The sequence below is a fragment of the Ylistrum balloti genome, unplaced genomic scaffold (genome assembly GCF_031769215.1).
Source record: "Ylistrum balloti isolate Yb309-2 unplaced genomic scaffold, AGI_CSIRO_Ybal_v1 Utg369818, whole genome shotgun sequence".
NCBI lineage: Eukaryota > Metazoa > Mollusca > Bivalvia > Pectinida > Pectinidae > Ylistrum > Ylistrum balloti.
In genome coordinates this window covers 618,193-633,664 of record NW_026781987.1, presented here as the reverse complement: position 1 = coordinate 633,664, position 15,472 = coordinate 618,193, and the positions used below count along the sequence as shown (strand labels likewise).

General features: G+C 34.9%; 1 protein-coding gene across 1 annotated transcript; it reads right to left on the bottom strand.

Annotated features, from left to right (window-relative positions):
* Positions 1-404: 404 nt before the first annotated feature.
* Positions 405-6,820, bottom strand: LOC132544990 (prostaglandin reductase 1-like). The gene is made up of 9 exons (XM_060208655.1): positions 6,712-6,820; positions 6,182-6,227; positions 5,059-5,118; positions 3,254-3,418; positions 2,668-2,785; positions 2,150-2,302; positions 1,324-1,429; positions 733-851; positions 405-515 (listed from the first exon to the last, which is right to left on the bottom strand). The coding sequence occupies exons 1-9, from the start codon at positions 6,818-6,820 to the stop codon at positions 405-407; spliced, it is 987 nt and encodes a 328-aa protein (XP_060064638.1).
* Positions 6,821-15,472: the final 8,652 nt, after the last annotated feature.

Here is a 15,472-nt window from a genome sequence, read left to right as displayed (position 1 = left end):
TATTCTATTTTCATGTTTGTTGACGGTATCTTGAAAGACAGGTCAATGTGCGAACGAATTGATTCATAGAACTTATACAAGAAAACTTCACCTCTCAAAGATTATCACGAGTAAGGTGTTCACCTTGTGAATCGGATCATATCCATGTTTATATAAAAATATATATATCAAATGTTCAAAGTCAATTTGAGAAATTCTGTTGCCAAAACATATCTAACTATAGAATGGCATTGAATATGAAAGTTCATGTATCAAAAATCAAAAACGTTTAAAGTAAGTACAATTTTGATGTTTTAGAAGCGAGTGCCTCATTCCATATTGTGATACGATTTTAAAATCAACAATTTTCCGGGGCAAAACTAGTTTCAACACCCTTTACTGTGAGTTGAAAATAGTGAACATAGCTATGCTTTGACAAGGGCCTTTCCAGTGCAAGTACCCTCAAACAGTCCAATGAAAGCACTAGGCATGAGTTCGAATCCCTCTGTTATTGTCTCTCGGTGTCGCAGTTTCCCCTGTAAAATCATGGTGAAGGTTTAACACAAACATTCCGAGGTAATAAAAATGTTTGAAATAGTTTGACTGTGGTTAAAATTATATCACAATCTTCGTCAAAATGTGCAGTATCGTGTGGTGCATCTTAAAACTTCACAAACAAGAAATGTGCAGTATTATTACTAATCTATACTACTGATGTAAATCATTTCTTCACAAAGACATCTCTTGTCTCACCTGTTGTAACAACTTCACCAAATGCACTTCCCCATACCGCCATTTCTGATACATATCGTAGATGGAAAAGCCGTTAACATTCACACACTTTTTAAGGATGTCCTCAAATGGATATGGTCCTGAAACGGAAAGAGGTGTGCTTACAACTGCTTTGACATGTGAGGCATGTCTACCTTAAGAAGGATATAACTTCATGTAGCGAGTATGATATATAGGTGTATAATCCTTGTCATTTCATTGTATCACGTTGTGTTAAAGTTATGGATACCGAAAGTTGTTGTAAACTTAAACATGTCTGTTTTGTTTTCGATGGATGATTTATATATGGTTTATATTCACAATAAAGACTGACCTCTGGTTAACTCGTTGATATGTCAACTTGAGAGCAACTTATGACCAAAGTTTGAGAGTGATCTCGTTTGTTGGAAAACTCAGGTACAAAGTTTGGGATGAATAGTTCCTATCAAAGGGATCATTAGGAAATATCCTCATATGAATTGGAAAACGTGTGCCCAACTCGCACTGGTCCTACTCGATACATTGTAGAATATTTAAATCAAAAACTCAAAATGAAATTATCAAAAGCAATACCTGTTGATTTTCCGATATCGTTGTAGGTGGCAATACTTCCGACGATGAGTACACGTCCACCCCTGTGCATGTGTGGGAGAATCTGGGTACTTAAATATCCGCCTACCTGTAACATAACGACAATGTATAAAAGAACATAAACAAATATGATATACAAAATAGCCGTAAATATAGATTTAGATTGACATAACTAAGACAGAGGGTGACTGTCAATGAACACAAAGAAATGAAGAGAAAATTACAAGGACAAGTTTTGGTGTTCGAAATGGAGTACGTGTGTTCCGCTTTATCAACGGAATGTTCGGTAAACAGAGTCAGTAACGTGTTATACCGAGTCGAAATCCGGTCAGAGTCAGTAACGTGTTATACCGAGTCGAAATCCGGTCAGAGTCAGTAACGTGTTATACCGAGTCGAAATCCGGTCAGTAACGTGTTATACCGAGTCGAAATCCGGTTAGAGTCAGTAACATGCTATAAAGAGTATGAGTGCTTAGTCAGAATACTCACTCTTCGTCCCCACTCGATTAAAAGCCACATCTCTCGTACGTAGTAATGTTTAGTGAAGGATGATCAAAGTTATCAATAGTAGTTAAACATGTTTCTCTGTACTTCTACTCATAAACTTTTTTTAACTTTTAAAAAACGTGTGATTTGCACGTAAATAGCCAAAAAGTTTTGAACAAGTTCAAAATATCTCTATGGTGAATTTGGATGCGAATACTCTGCTGTGACCGTAGTTCAGAGTTGTTGACAATCGTTATATGCCTGTAACTATAGACATTTATGCTCAGGTAGAAATCTTGGTTGATCTCTCTAAGAGTCTTACGTTGTCAAAGTAACAATGGACGCCGTTAGGTGCTGCCATGGATACAGCATCATCTACATCGACTTTCTTATAATTGAAGGCATGGTCAAATCCAAGTTCCTTCAGCCATTCCACTTTATCGTCTGTCCCCGCGAATCCGATCACGGTACAACCCTGTCAAACAAGACGCACAGACAGTACATAGCAATGCAGTGATCTATTGATACTCCTATATAAAACGCTGATACTCAAACGCTCTAACATTCTATGGTATTCAAACAGACTTCCAGGCGGCCAACACTGACAGCCATGCTACTGAAAGACATGCAAAACAAATCTTCAGGTAAATAATGTCTCTATGGTGTGTTGAAAGTCACGTGATGGTCTTATTTAATGCCCAAAATTTCTCCGTTGTTACACGTGTAGCCGCGTTGCAATTTAGGATCCGATTTATTCAATACATTTTGAAGAAACCATTTCAAAACATTTTCAAATACTGAAAACATGAAGGTTTGAAATGCATAAATTCAATGACTAACTTTCATTTTAGCGATCTGTCCGGCTACGCTGCCTACAGCTCCGGCAGCCGAATTCACAAGCAATGTCTCTCCCTCTAGAGGCTGCAGCTTGTCCTCAAGGCCGAAGAACGCGGTCAACCTGAATATGGAAACTGCCATTTCATGATGCAGAAAATAACCATATAGATATCAAAATATATATATTCTTCAGAAACAGAAAATAATAGAACATATTTCATAAAAGGCATGAATCTTACAGTTATTTTCAAACTATTGCTATTAATCTGTGGTTAAGGGAGAAACCAATACTTTCAGGGAATTCTCAAGTCATTTTGCTTTTAAGAAGACCAGGGGGACAGTAAGACTTATCAAGTCACTTCCGTGGTCAAGATGGACAGTAGCATTTGCTCAGTCACCTCCGCGACCCAGAAAATACCCAGTAACACTTACCCTATCATCCCCGCATTGTGGCGGGACAGTGAGGTTTACCCAGTCACCCCCCTCGGCCCAGACGGAGAGTGAGACTTACCCAATCACAACCGCGGCCCGGAGTGACAGTGAGACTTACCCAGTCGCCCCCGCGAGCCGGAGGGACAGTGAGACTTACCCGGTTACCCCCGCCGCTCCGAGAACCACTGATAAAGGGAGATCACCCAGATCAGGCATGGCTTCTATCTGTGATACGTCCGTGACGAGAGTGTGTGACCGCCATCCGGACGACAGACGTATGACATCACCGACTGAGTATTTAAGGTTTTTACTGGTGGTAACCCTGAAGTACACAAACATTTACTTCAAGTCCATGGATCAACATGAAAATATCTAAAATCCAAGGAAGACCGAATGGTTCCGACTATCTCTCCGCGATAGACAGGTAGACAAAACCCTTCGGACTAAATACCAGGGTACACGTTCATGGCACCACATGCTTTATAATAATCTTTCATCTTATATCCGTCACTATGATGGTGACATCTGCATAATGTAATTAAGTCATTGATAATAATGCAGTATGATATATTGATTGAACGGACTATTTGTGCGTGTACTTTTTGTCCATGAAGAAAGTGACGATTAAGTTTATGTATATAGGATAACATTGTTAAATTCTGTGACAGATGGTCTTCCCTTCCGAACTCCAGTTCAATATTGACTTATGTAGCGAAGGATTGACGTCTTTTTTCTTTTATTCTCTACTTATCTATCAACTTTTCCATTATTCCATGTCTGTTATGTGTACTAAACATTGAGGTAAATTTAACTGGTTTCGTTAAACCGTTAACGTTAAGCATGACAATTTTCTTCTTTGTTCGCGGTTATTGCCAGTTAATGTAATTGTTCATACTAAAGTGATATTTCAATGAGTTTTTATTTTATGTTGCAGGTGATAAATGCTTGAGTAATTCAGAACATTTATGATACCGACATGGCATGTTTCCGGTTGTAAACAAATCTAAAAGCAAAACAAATATGTACATGATGAATTGTCGAAAACGTAAGCAAACATTATTTATCAGTAGCATTCGCTAGTTTTGCATCAAAGTTCCGTGAAAATCAGATGGAATTTCGATACTCAAAAAAAGACTTAACGTTAAACACTTAAATTTTTAGAGTACATAAGGGTTCTTATAATGTTATATGTTGTTATGTTTTCAACGTCTCCGGTCACAGTTACTTCCTCGTTATATCACAATATCCGTGTACGATGTCCATAGCTTTTAGCTATGCTGGTTTGATGAATACTACGCCGACGTTTTATGGCCGTTATAATCATCTCCTTAGATTTATGTGTTCGATGATCGTTATTTTGTTTATTGGTTACTTTGTTGTTAATTCTGCTCGCATATTAGAACGTGGCATTGTTTACTTGCACTGAACAACATTCACATAGTGGGTGTCGTTGATGAAGCACAAGTCGCTTACTATTTCGGAACACCCGGTCTTACTTTCCCAGTATTCATTTCGTTTTCATCCATACTGTACATAGGTCGGTATTTTCTTGTCTTTTTTAAACTCTCCATGCCAGCAGTCTACATGGACATGGTACATCACCTCATTTAGACACTTTGTCAGTCAACAGAAGTCGACGAAGGATTTAAAAACGTTTCACTCTTGTGACCTTGAACTGAATCAAGGTTACTTTTTTAAAGAAATTATGTATCCGTTCATGACATATGTAGCATGTCACTGATTAATCGTCATGGTAATGGGTCTATTAATTAATAAGTAATTATGACAATTACTTCCAGTGAAAGTAAGTTCACCTCGGTAAATTCATTTCAACATGCCCATAAACACTTAGGGGATGCTCCTACATCTGTGAGAAAGTCTTTAAATAGGAATGACTTGTCAGTTTCATTTATGAGATCTGCATTTGAATTCGGACGTATTTTTAAAGCTGTGTTGACTTGCCTGGCGATCTGTTCCCCGACCACAGTGTCTCCTGGCTTCATCATCACATTACACAAGAACCTGTAAGATGCAAATTAATACTTTAAGTTTTTAAACAAACATGATCTAATGGATGAAATATCAGCAAATCGAAGTCACCGAGAAAACAGATGACACAAGAAAACAGATGACACAAGAAAACAGATGACACAAGAAAATAGATGACACAAGAAAACAAGAAAACAGATGACACAAGAAAACAAATGACACAAGAAAACAGATGACACAAGAAAATAGATGACACAAGAAAACAGGTGACACAAGAAAACAGATGACACAAGAAAACAGCTGAAACAAGAAAACAAATGACAAAAGAAAACAAATCACACAAGAAAACAGCTGAAACAAGAAAACAAATGACACAAGAAAACAGATGACACAAGAAAACAGGTGACACAAGAAAACAGATGACACAAGAAAACAGATGACACAAGAAAACAGATGACACAAGAAAATAGATGACACAAGAAAACAGCTGACACAAGAAAACAGATGACACAAGAAAACAGATGACACAAGAAAATAGATGACACAAGAAAACAGCTGACACAAGAAAACAGATGACACAAGAAAATAGATGACACAAGAAAACAGATGACACAAGAAAATAGATGACACAAGAAAACAGGTGACACAAGAAAACAGATGACACAAGAAAACATGTGACAAAAGAAAACAGATGACACAAGAAAACAGATGTATTATATAAAAGATTGTACAAGAGTCACACAAGTGGAATTACCATTTGATTAAAAATTTAGATAAGATAAAATAGAGCCAATGAACGAATGAAACAACATCACAGACTCACAGTGTTGTAGGTAATTAATGTCAGATACCTGAAGTAACTTCATAACATTGATAAAACTATAAAGCATCATGTAACTATTGGTTTATCAGCACACAAACCAAGACTATAGAAGAATCTTTTTGTCGGCCTCATATCGACTGCGACCGAGATGAAAATATTGTCTTCGTACATTCACATGACTTTACGTCAATCTACGTCAGAGTAAATATTTGTACGTGATAAACAACATATCGTACAGTAGGTAGACCAAGCATGAAGTCTACATCATCCCACCTCACGTAAGGATCCACAGACAGGTATAACGCCTCACACAGCACCTCTGAAATTAATAATACATTTTGGGCGAGAATGATGATGATGACAGTGAATAAATGACATATATATTAAGAACTTGAGCTTGAGCTGATGATAGTGGTTAATTAATTGTGCGCATGGATCTACGACGATAGTCAATTAATGGGGTCAGAGTGTCGTGAAATAATGCTGGAAGCTAATTAATGGGCTTATATATCATTAACAAGATGACAGACAATTCATGGTGTACATTTTTGTGATAATATTCCGTTATGATATTGTCTCACAAAATGACAAGGACTTTCATTTACTTAAAATGTCAAGACTTCATGACGGATGATCATAAATGAAGTTAGGATGTTTAAACTGATGATGGTAAAGTCAATTAAAGAGTACCACTTAGCTAAGTGACAAGGGGAATAACTCGTCCTATCACAGTAATAAGAAGGGCAGATGTAGTCAGGTGTGTCTAGATCTCATAAACACTGTGGTTCATTTTAGAAACATACCTCCATCATTGACCTCGTCTGGTAATATTTCTTCTTCCAGAGAAAAGTCGCCGTTCTTTGGTTTTCCTACAAACTCTCTTACTAACACCCATTTCTTAGCAATCACCATTTCGTTATACACCACGCAGCTAAACTGGTATCCTACCGAAATAAAATCGGTCAGTTTGAAACGAGGATGTTCATTGACGCATGAAAATTACTGAAAAATATTTAACTGAATGTAGGGCACATAGCGGGGCTGTACAGGGTACGATTTTACAATCTTACACCAAAACACAACATTAAACTGCAAACAACTGATTGTGTATTTCATGAAATTATTAATAATATATAAAATATATGAGCATTTTGTATTAAATAAGAGCTATGAGAGCTAGAATATATACTGATTTGCGAAAAAGGTTCAATTTTAACAGAAAATCGGTTGTGGAGTAAAAACATGAATGAATGAAATAGTTACAGAAAAGCCTTCACCAATCGGATGTGTCAGCCTAAAGATATATAACTAATGTTTAATTGTAGGAAAGCTTTTTTGCACACATCATATCCAATATCACATCTATCCAGGGAAAAATATCATGGTACAGTCTCGTGGAATCCAACACATCGTGTAGGGAAACTTGAGTTATCATACAACTTACTGGTAAGACCAAGGTGAAGGGTACATCAGATTGACCAAGTACTACGTACACGTGAATATCGTGTAGAGACGAGAAATGATCGATTTATCGTGAAATCGGAGGACTTGGCAAGGTATCTAGAGTGATTACAAAGGAGAAAGAACTAAGTGACAGTAGATAGTGGGAGAACGGGGATAGGATAGAGATGGAGTAAACGAGTTCCACACTATAACCAACTTCCTCAACCATAACTGACAAATCGCCGGCCATCGGCCACAAGACTAGCCATTACACACGCCTACTGCCAAACAGTGACATATTTAAACCGTGTACATGACACCATTGTCGACGGCGTAAACGTCACTGTTAAATTGCAGACGATGTAGAAGAGAATTGCGTTGAAATCACACAAACAATTTCAGACCGTTTTCGAGCACACTCGTGGAATGATTCCGACACTGTTTGAAAATGGTTATATGGAGCAAGCAGACTGTTTCTACCTCGATAGTACCCTTGTATGCCCTTAAACGAAGCTGTCGAGAGTTGCAACGTTTTAACTGACTTGGAAATATAAAAGCGATGTATAAAAGTTTTCTTAACTTAAGTCAATTTCGGGCTTTATTGTTTCGTTCGTTTTATGTACTGATGAGAAGTTAGGAATGTTTTTCACATTTAACATTTAACACAAGTGACTATGCTGCCAGACATTCACATTTCCACAAATCCATCATAATGAAAGCACAGGCCCAAGGTTATTACACATTAAGCTACCACCTCTATGACAATAACATACTTGTTCTATATCGCTATAATTTGGTCAACGTGAAGACTAATGTAAAAATAAGGTGCATGACATTTTCCCGACAATGCGCTGACACACTTTGAATCACTTCCTGCGGGACTGATTTTGGATGTAAATTGTAGACCAATGTTGTGTAGATGTAGGTGACGGAGATTAATTATTTGACATATATAACTCAGACACTTTCCGTGTCACTGTTGCTCTTGTTTTATAATTTGAAGAAAACAACAACAAAAACATTCCGTTTTGCCGGCATTTAGGAATGACAGAGTTTATTAAATCATATCGAAAAAAGAAAGAGGCCCAAAGGGCCCACATCACTAACCTGGAATTGTAAACAGTGATAACATATCTTGTCATTAATATTATTATAATGATTTCCCCAACATACTCTCCCGATACCAAAGGTGACAATATCCCTCCTACATCATTATCTAATGTCATACACTCTCCATAGCTTGCTAAAATGCAATCCATTCAAACAGTTCAGAGACGAAATATTGGTATGTTTTTTTTCCTTTTCGGGCAGTGCTCTTTTGCCTGGTAAGCAATATATTCTACAACTACAAAATCAGATTTGATACAGATGTTAGTATGACGGCCCGAGAGTAATGTCCCCGGGATGGGATCTGATCCTTAGACCAATCTCAACATCCCAAATATGAAATAATCTATTATCCAAAAATGATGTTTGCACAATTCCTATGTATGGAGGGAAATAAATACGATTGACCTAACCAATTATCATCATATCGGAATTGGTTTTAATCACACCTCCTCTATTACCAAAGGAGATGGAGTTTCTGAATTTTTCTCCAATTGACCTGTCCACTCTAAAGGGATAAGGAACTCCCTCTCATCCTAAAACTGTGCCCCCATGCCGCTGACTTAATTTGTAAAAAATCAATCCAGTTGCTCGGAACTAGTAGCTTTCTTTAATTAAAAGTTTTATAAATGACAGACAATACACCACAGCATATGTACAATGTAGATCTCAAGGCCCTAAGGACCAGGCAAGCTGTAATCATAACATTATAACAGAGATTCACATACTAAATTCACTGACATGCATAGCAAGTACATTTTATCTAATATGGACGGATATTTATTTTTCAATCATATTGCAAATGTACAAACAAGCTGACTAATATAAGAATTTTACAATTAACCTATGATCAACAACAGGTATTGTCAAATTGGGAGATTTTTCTCCAGAAGTTATTTAGCACAACATATTGAATATTCTGTGTGACAATGTACAATAATAGAAGGCACAAAATTCTACACTGATGATAAATTGACTGTATACATACTAAGTCTGATGTACATTATTCCTAAAGATAAGCAAATTGATGCCTTGTGACAAGTTTTTTGTAAGAAACAAATGAAAAACAATGGTCTTCCATCGTGACTAAGCACATATCAGGTGTGAAGAGTGCTGAAATAGATTACTGTCTCTATATATATGTGTGTGTGTGTGTGTGTGTGTGTGTGTGTTCAGTATTCCAGAAACAAAACAATTTCAGGGTTTCTCTCTCCAATACACTTTGAAAGTAAGATTAAATCAGTAAAAATTGCACTCCAAGACCATCATGACTTCATAATCAGATGAAAAAATAACATTACTGTGTCATCCATCAAAAAGATATTTGACCACCTGGGATTTCCCTGTATACATATGACATCATATCATGAACCAAAGGAATTATCACACACATCTGCAATGAAAATATTGCATTGTTCTGTTAATTTGTTTTAAGAAATGTTCCCTGTTTCGAAGTGTGCATGCAGGTCATCAAGAAAACTAAACATTTCCTTGGCATTGTCATGGTGTGGTTGTATTAAAACCTATGTAAGATGTAAGAAATTTACATATTATTGATCCTAGGAATTCTTTTCTGATAACTTACTCACTAGTAAGAGAAATTATTGACATTTTGTGTGCTACTCATCAATTCATTTACAATGATCTCCATGTTTTATGAGAAGTACTGCAGATATTTCTAAGAAATTTAAAGTTAGCCTTAATAATCAATTTCAAAAACTTAAAAGTCAATAAAATGGCACATGGATAAATAAACATATCATTGTTCATATTTACATGTTTTGTCTTTGGGTGCACATTATCAATTCATACCTCAACACCTCTGATATGATTACCTGGCACATGTAGTTTCTAATTAAAATCAGACAAAACATCATTCTATGTATAACAAAATATAATGCCATTATGTACACAACCATGGGTTTATAAACGCCTCATTTCTTTGAAATATAATTAAAAAAATTTAAAACCTTGTTAAAGTGTTGGATTTATATTTCATGTAGATATCAATGGAACATTGAACTGGCTGTTATTCATGGCAATGTGAATATATTTGTACAGCTTTTTATTGGAATCTGTTACACGTGATGAAATTATTGAAATATATCTATCAGCAATAATTAAAACATCCAAAATGAAAGAAAAAAAAATCTGAGAGTGGTTTGATTGATTTGTTAAACTAGAGATTCTTCATTGTCAGATGCAAAATTTTAAATATACATATATTGTAAAAGGAGAGTTAAGTAAACCTTTTTAAACATTAAAAAACCAAAACAAATATAAATTATGATTATGAGAAGAAATAAGCAAATTATGTCTGTTCTATTGAGAAAATATAAGTATAATTAACATCAATGAAGAAGAGTATTAGCAAGGCATGTCATGTCAGATATCTAGTAAGATTCATATACCTAGGTACTATACATTACATGTTCCACAGATATCTGGTAGGTACTATACATAACATGTTCCACAGATATCTGGTAGGTACTATACATAACATGTTCCACAGATATCTGGTAGGTACTATACATAACATGTTCCACAGATATCTGGTAGGTACTATACATTACATGTTCCACAGATATCTGGTAGGTACTATACATTACATATCTGGTAGGTACTATACATTACATGTTCCACAGATATCATTACATGTTCCACAGATATCTGGTAGGTACTATACATTACATGTTCCACAGATATCTGGTAGGTACTATACATTACATGTTCCACAGATATCTGGTAGGTACTATACATAACATGTTCCACAGATATCTGGTAGGTACTATACATAACATGTTCCACAGATATCTAGATATCTGGTAGGTACTATACATAACATGTTCCACAGATATCTGGTAGGTACTATACATTACATGTTCCACAGATATCTGGTAGGTACTATACATAACATGTTCCACAGATATCTGGTAGGTACTATACATTACATGTTCCACAGATATCTGGTAGGTACTATACATAACATGTTAAACAGATATCTGGTAGGTACTATACATTACATGTTCCATATATCTAGATATCTGGTAGGTACTACACATTACATGTTCCACAGATATCTAGATATCTGGTAGGTACTATACATTACATGTTCCACATATATCTAGTAGGTACTATACATTACATGTTCCACAGATATCTGGTAGGTACTATACATTACATGTTCCATATATCTAGATATCTGGTAGGTACTATACATTACATGTTCCACAGATATCTGGTAGGTACTATACATGTTCCACAGATATCTGGTAGGTACTATACATTACATGTTCCATATATCTAGATATCTGGTAGGTACTACACATTACATGTTCCACAGATATCTAGATATCTGGTAGGTACTATACATTACATGTTCCACAGATATCTAGTAGGTACTATACATTACATGGTCCACAGATATCTAGATATCTGGTAGGTACTATACAAAACATGTTCCACAGATATCTGGTAGGTACTATACATAATATGTTCCACAGATATCTAGTAGGTACTATACATTACATGTTCCACAGATATCTAGTAGGTACTATACATTACATGTTCCACAGATATCTGGTAGGTACTACACATTACATGTTCCATATATCTAGATATCTGGTAGGTACTACACATTACATGTTCCATATATCTAGATATCTGGTAGGTACTATACATTACATGTTCCATATATCTAGATATCTGGTAGGTACTATACATTACATGTTCCATATATCTAGATATCTGGTAGGTACTATACATTACATGTTCCACAGATATCTGGTAGGTACTACACATTACATGTTCCACAGATATCTAGATATCTGGTAGGTACTATACATTACATGTTCCACAGATATCTAGTAGGTACTATACATTACATGGTCCACAGATATCTAGATATCTGGTAGGTACTATACAAAACATGTTCCACAGATATCTGGTTGGTACTATACATAACATGTTCCACAGATATCTGGTAGGTACTATACATTACATGTTCCACAGATATCTGGTAGGTACTATACATTACATGTTCCACAGATATCTGGTAGGTACTATACATTACATGTTCCATATATCTAGATATCTGGTAGGTACTACACATTACATGTTCCACAGATATCTAGATATCTGGTAGGTACTATACATTACATGTTCCACAGATATCTAGTAGGTACTATACATTACATGTTCCATATATCTAGATATATAGTAGGTACTATACATAACATGTTCCACAGATATCTGGTAGGTACTATACATTACATGTTCCACAGATATCTAGATATCTGGTAGGTACTATACATTACATGTTCCATATATCTAGATATCTAGTAGGTACTATACATTACATGTTCCACAGATATCTGGTAGGTACTATACATTACATGTTCCATATATCTAGATATCTGGTAGGTACTATACATTACATGTTCCATATATCTAGACATCTGGTAGGTACTATACATTACATGTTCCATATATCTAGATATATAGTAGTACCATACATTACACGTATATCTGGATATGTGGACTATGTAATGTATGGTAGCGACTAGTCATTTGAAGCTTCCCATTTCCAGGAAAAGATAATACATTTAAAAAGTTCTTCAAATACATTCTTCAAATGTTTTATCATACTCTGGATTATGCATATACCTTCAAAATTAGTTGTATGGTAACTCCTGAAATATTTCAGAATGTGTTCCCTACACAAACATCAACAATGTAGATATATTATTATATATTTATATTTTGTGTATCTAGCAGTGAAAACAAATGAAATAGAATCCTGAAAATGATGTGTCGGAATGAAACTGTTTGCCAACCATAAAAAAAAATGCTTTTCAATGTTTTTATTTTTCTGAATTGTGAAATGAAGAACTGACATACAATGATGTAGTAATGGTGTTTTGAAGGATTTAGACAATGTTAATTAATGATCACCATGGTGTTATGGTTGATAAGAAGGAAACAGACAATGTTAATTAATGATCACCATGGTGTTATGGTTGATGAGAAGGAAACAGACAATGTTAATTAATGATCACCATGGTGTTATGGTTGATGTTAATTAATGATCACCATGGTGTTATGGTTGATGAGAAGGAAACAGACAATGTTAATTAATTATCACCATGGTGTTATTGTTGATAAGAAGGAAACAGACAATGCTAATTAATGATCACCATGGTGTTATGGTTGATAAGAAGGAAACAGACAATGCTAATTAATGATCACCATGGTGTTATGGTTGATGAGAAGGAAACAGACAATGTTAATTAATGATCACCATGGTGTTATGGTTGATAAGAAGGAAACAGACAATGCTAATTAATTATCATGGTGTTATTGTTGATGTTAATTAATTATCACCATGGTGTTATGGTTGATGTTAATTAATGATCACCATGGTGTTATGGTTGATGTTAATTAATGATCACCATGGTGTTATGGTTGATGTTAATTAATGATCACCATGGTGTTATGGTTGATGTTAATTAATGATCACCATGGTGTTATGGTTGATGTTAATTAATGATCACCATGGTGTTATGGTTGATGTTAATTAATGATCACCATGGTGTTATGGTTGATGATAAGGAAACAGACAATGTTAATTAATGATCACCATGGTGTTATGGTTGATAAGAAGGAAACAGACACTATGTTAATTAATGATCACCATGGTGTTATGGTTGATAAGAAGGGAACAGACAATGTTAATTAATGATCACCATGGTGTTATGGTTGATAAGAAGGAAACAGACAATGTTAATTAATGATCACCATGGTGTTATGGTTGATGTTAATTAATGATCACCATGGTGTTATGGTTGATAAGAAGGAAACAGACAATGTTAATTAATGATCACCATGGTGTTATGGTTGATAAGAAGGAAACAGACAATGTTAATTAATGATCACCATGGTGTTATGGTTGATGTTAATTAATGATCACCATGGTGTTATGGTTGATAAGAAGGAAACAGACAATATGTTAATTAATGATCACCATGGTGTTATGGTTGATAAGAAGGAAACAGACAATGTTAATTAATGATCACCATGGTGTTATGGTTGATGTTAATTAATGATCACCATGGTGTTATGGTTGATGTTAATTAATGATCACCATGGTGTTATGGTTGATAAGAAGGAAACAGACAATGTTAATTAATGATCACCATGGTGTTATGGTTGATAAGAAGGAAACAGACATGTTAATTAATGATCACCATGGTGTTATGGTTGATTCCTTAAAACAAAATAACAATACAAAGATATCATCCTCCGAATGACTTTATGGTTTCACAGAATTTGTTTTCTTTCTCCACTTACTAAATAACTTTGCACTAAGCTTCAAGGCTAATAAATACAACACTACATCTCTCTCTTCTATCACATGTATTTCGTGCATGATTCGTTTAAAACCTTTTGTTATCAAAGAGAATTCTTTTCATAGACAAGTCACTATATACACAGATAATAACAATTCACAAAATAAATGGTTTTATGTGTAACAACAATTTAATTATGTGTAACAACAATTTAATTATGTGTAACAACAATTTAATTATGTGTAACAACAATTTAATTATGTGTAACATCAGTTTATAAATGATTAAATCACTGCACAACAACAACATTTTCATCTAAACTTAACCCCTACAACTATTATATGATGCACCATTGTCAAATATAGAATTATATATGTACAGAGTATTTAAAAAAAAAAATCCCAGCAGGAGGGGAAGGGAGTGGCATGACGATCACAAAATGAGTCCTCTTCATTGGAGAGGGGAATTATTTGCAGTTAAATATGGTAAGCTCTGAATAATGTATATATCATTTGTATGAGAGATCAATATTCATTTAAATATTGTTATTATGCCTGAAATAATTCTATTCGTAGTTTGAATTATTAAATACAAAATTATTTTAATCTTGTTGATTACGAGCAGCTGTATTGGGCAGTATCATTTCTCTAAAGAGATATTCAACACA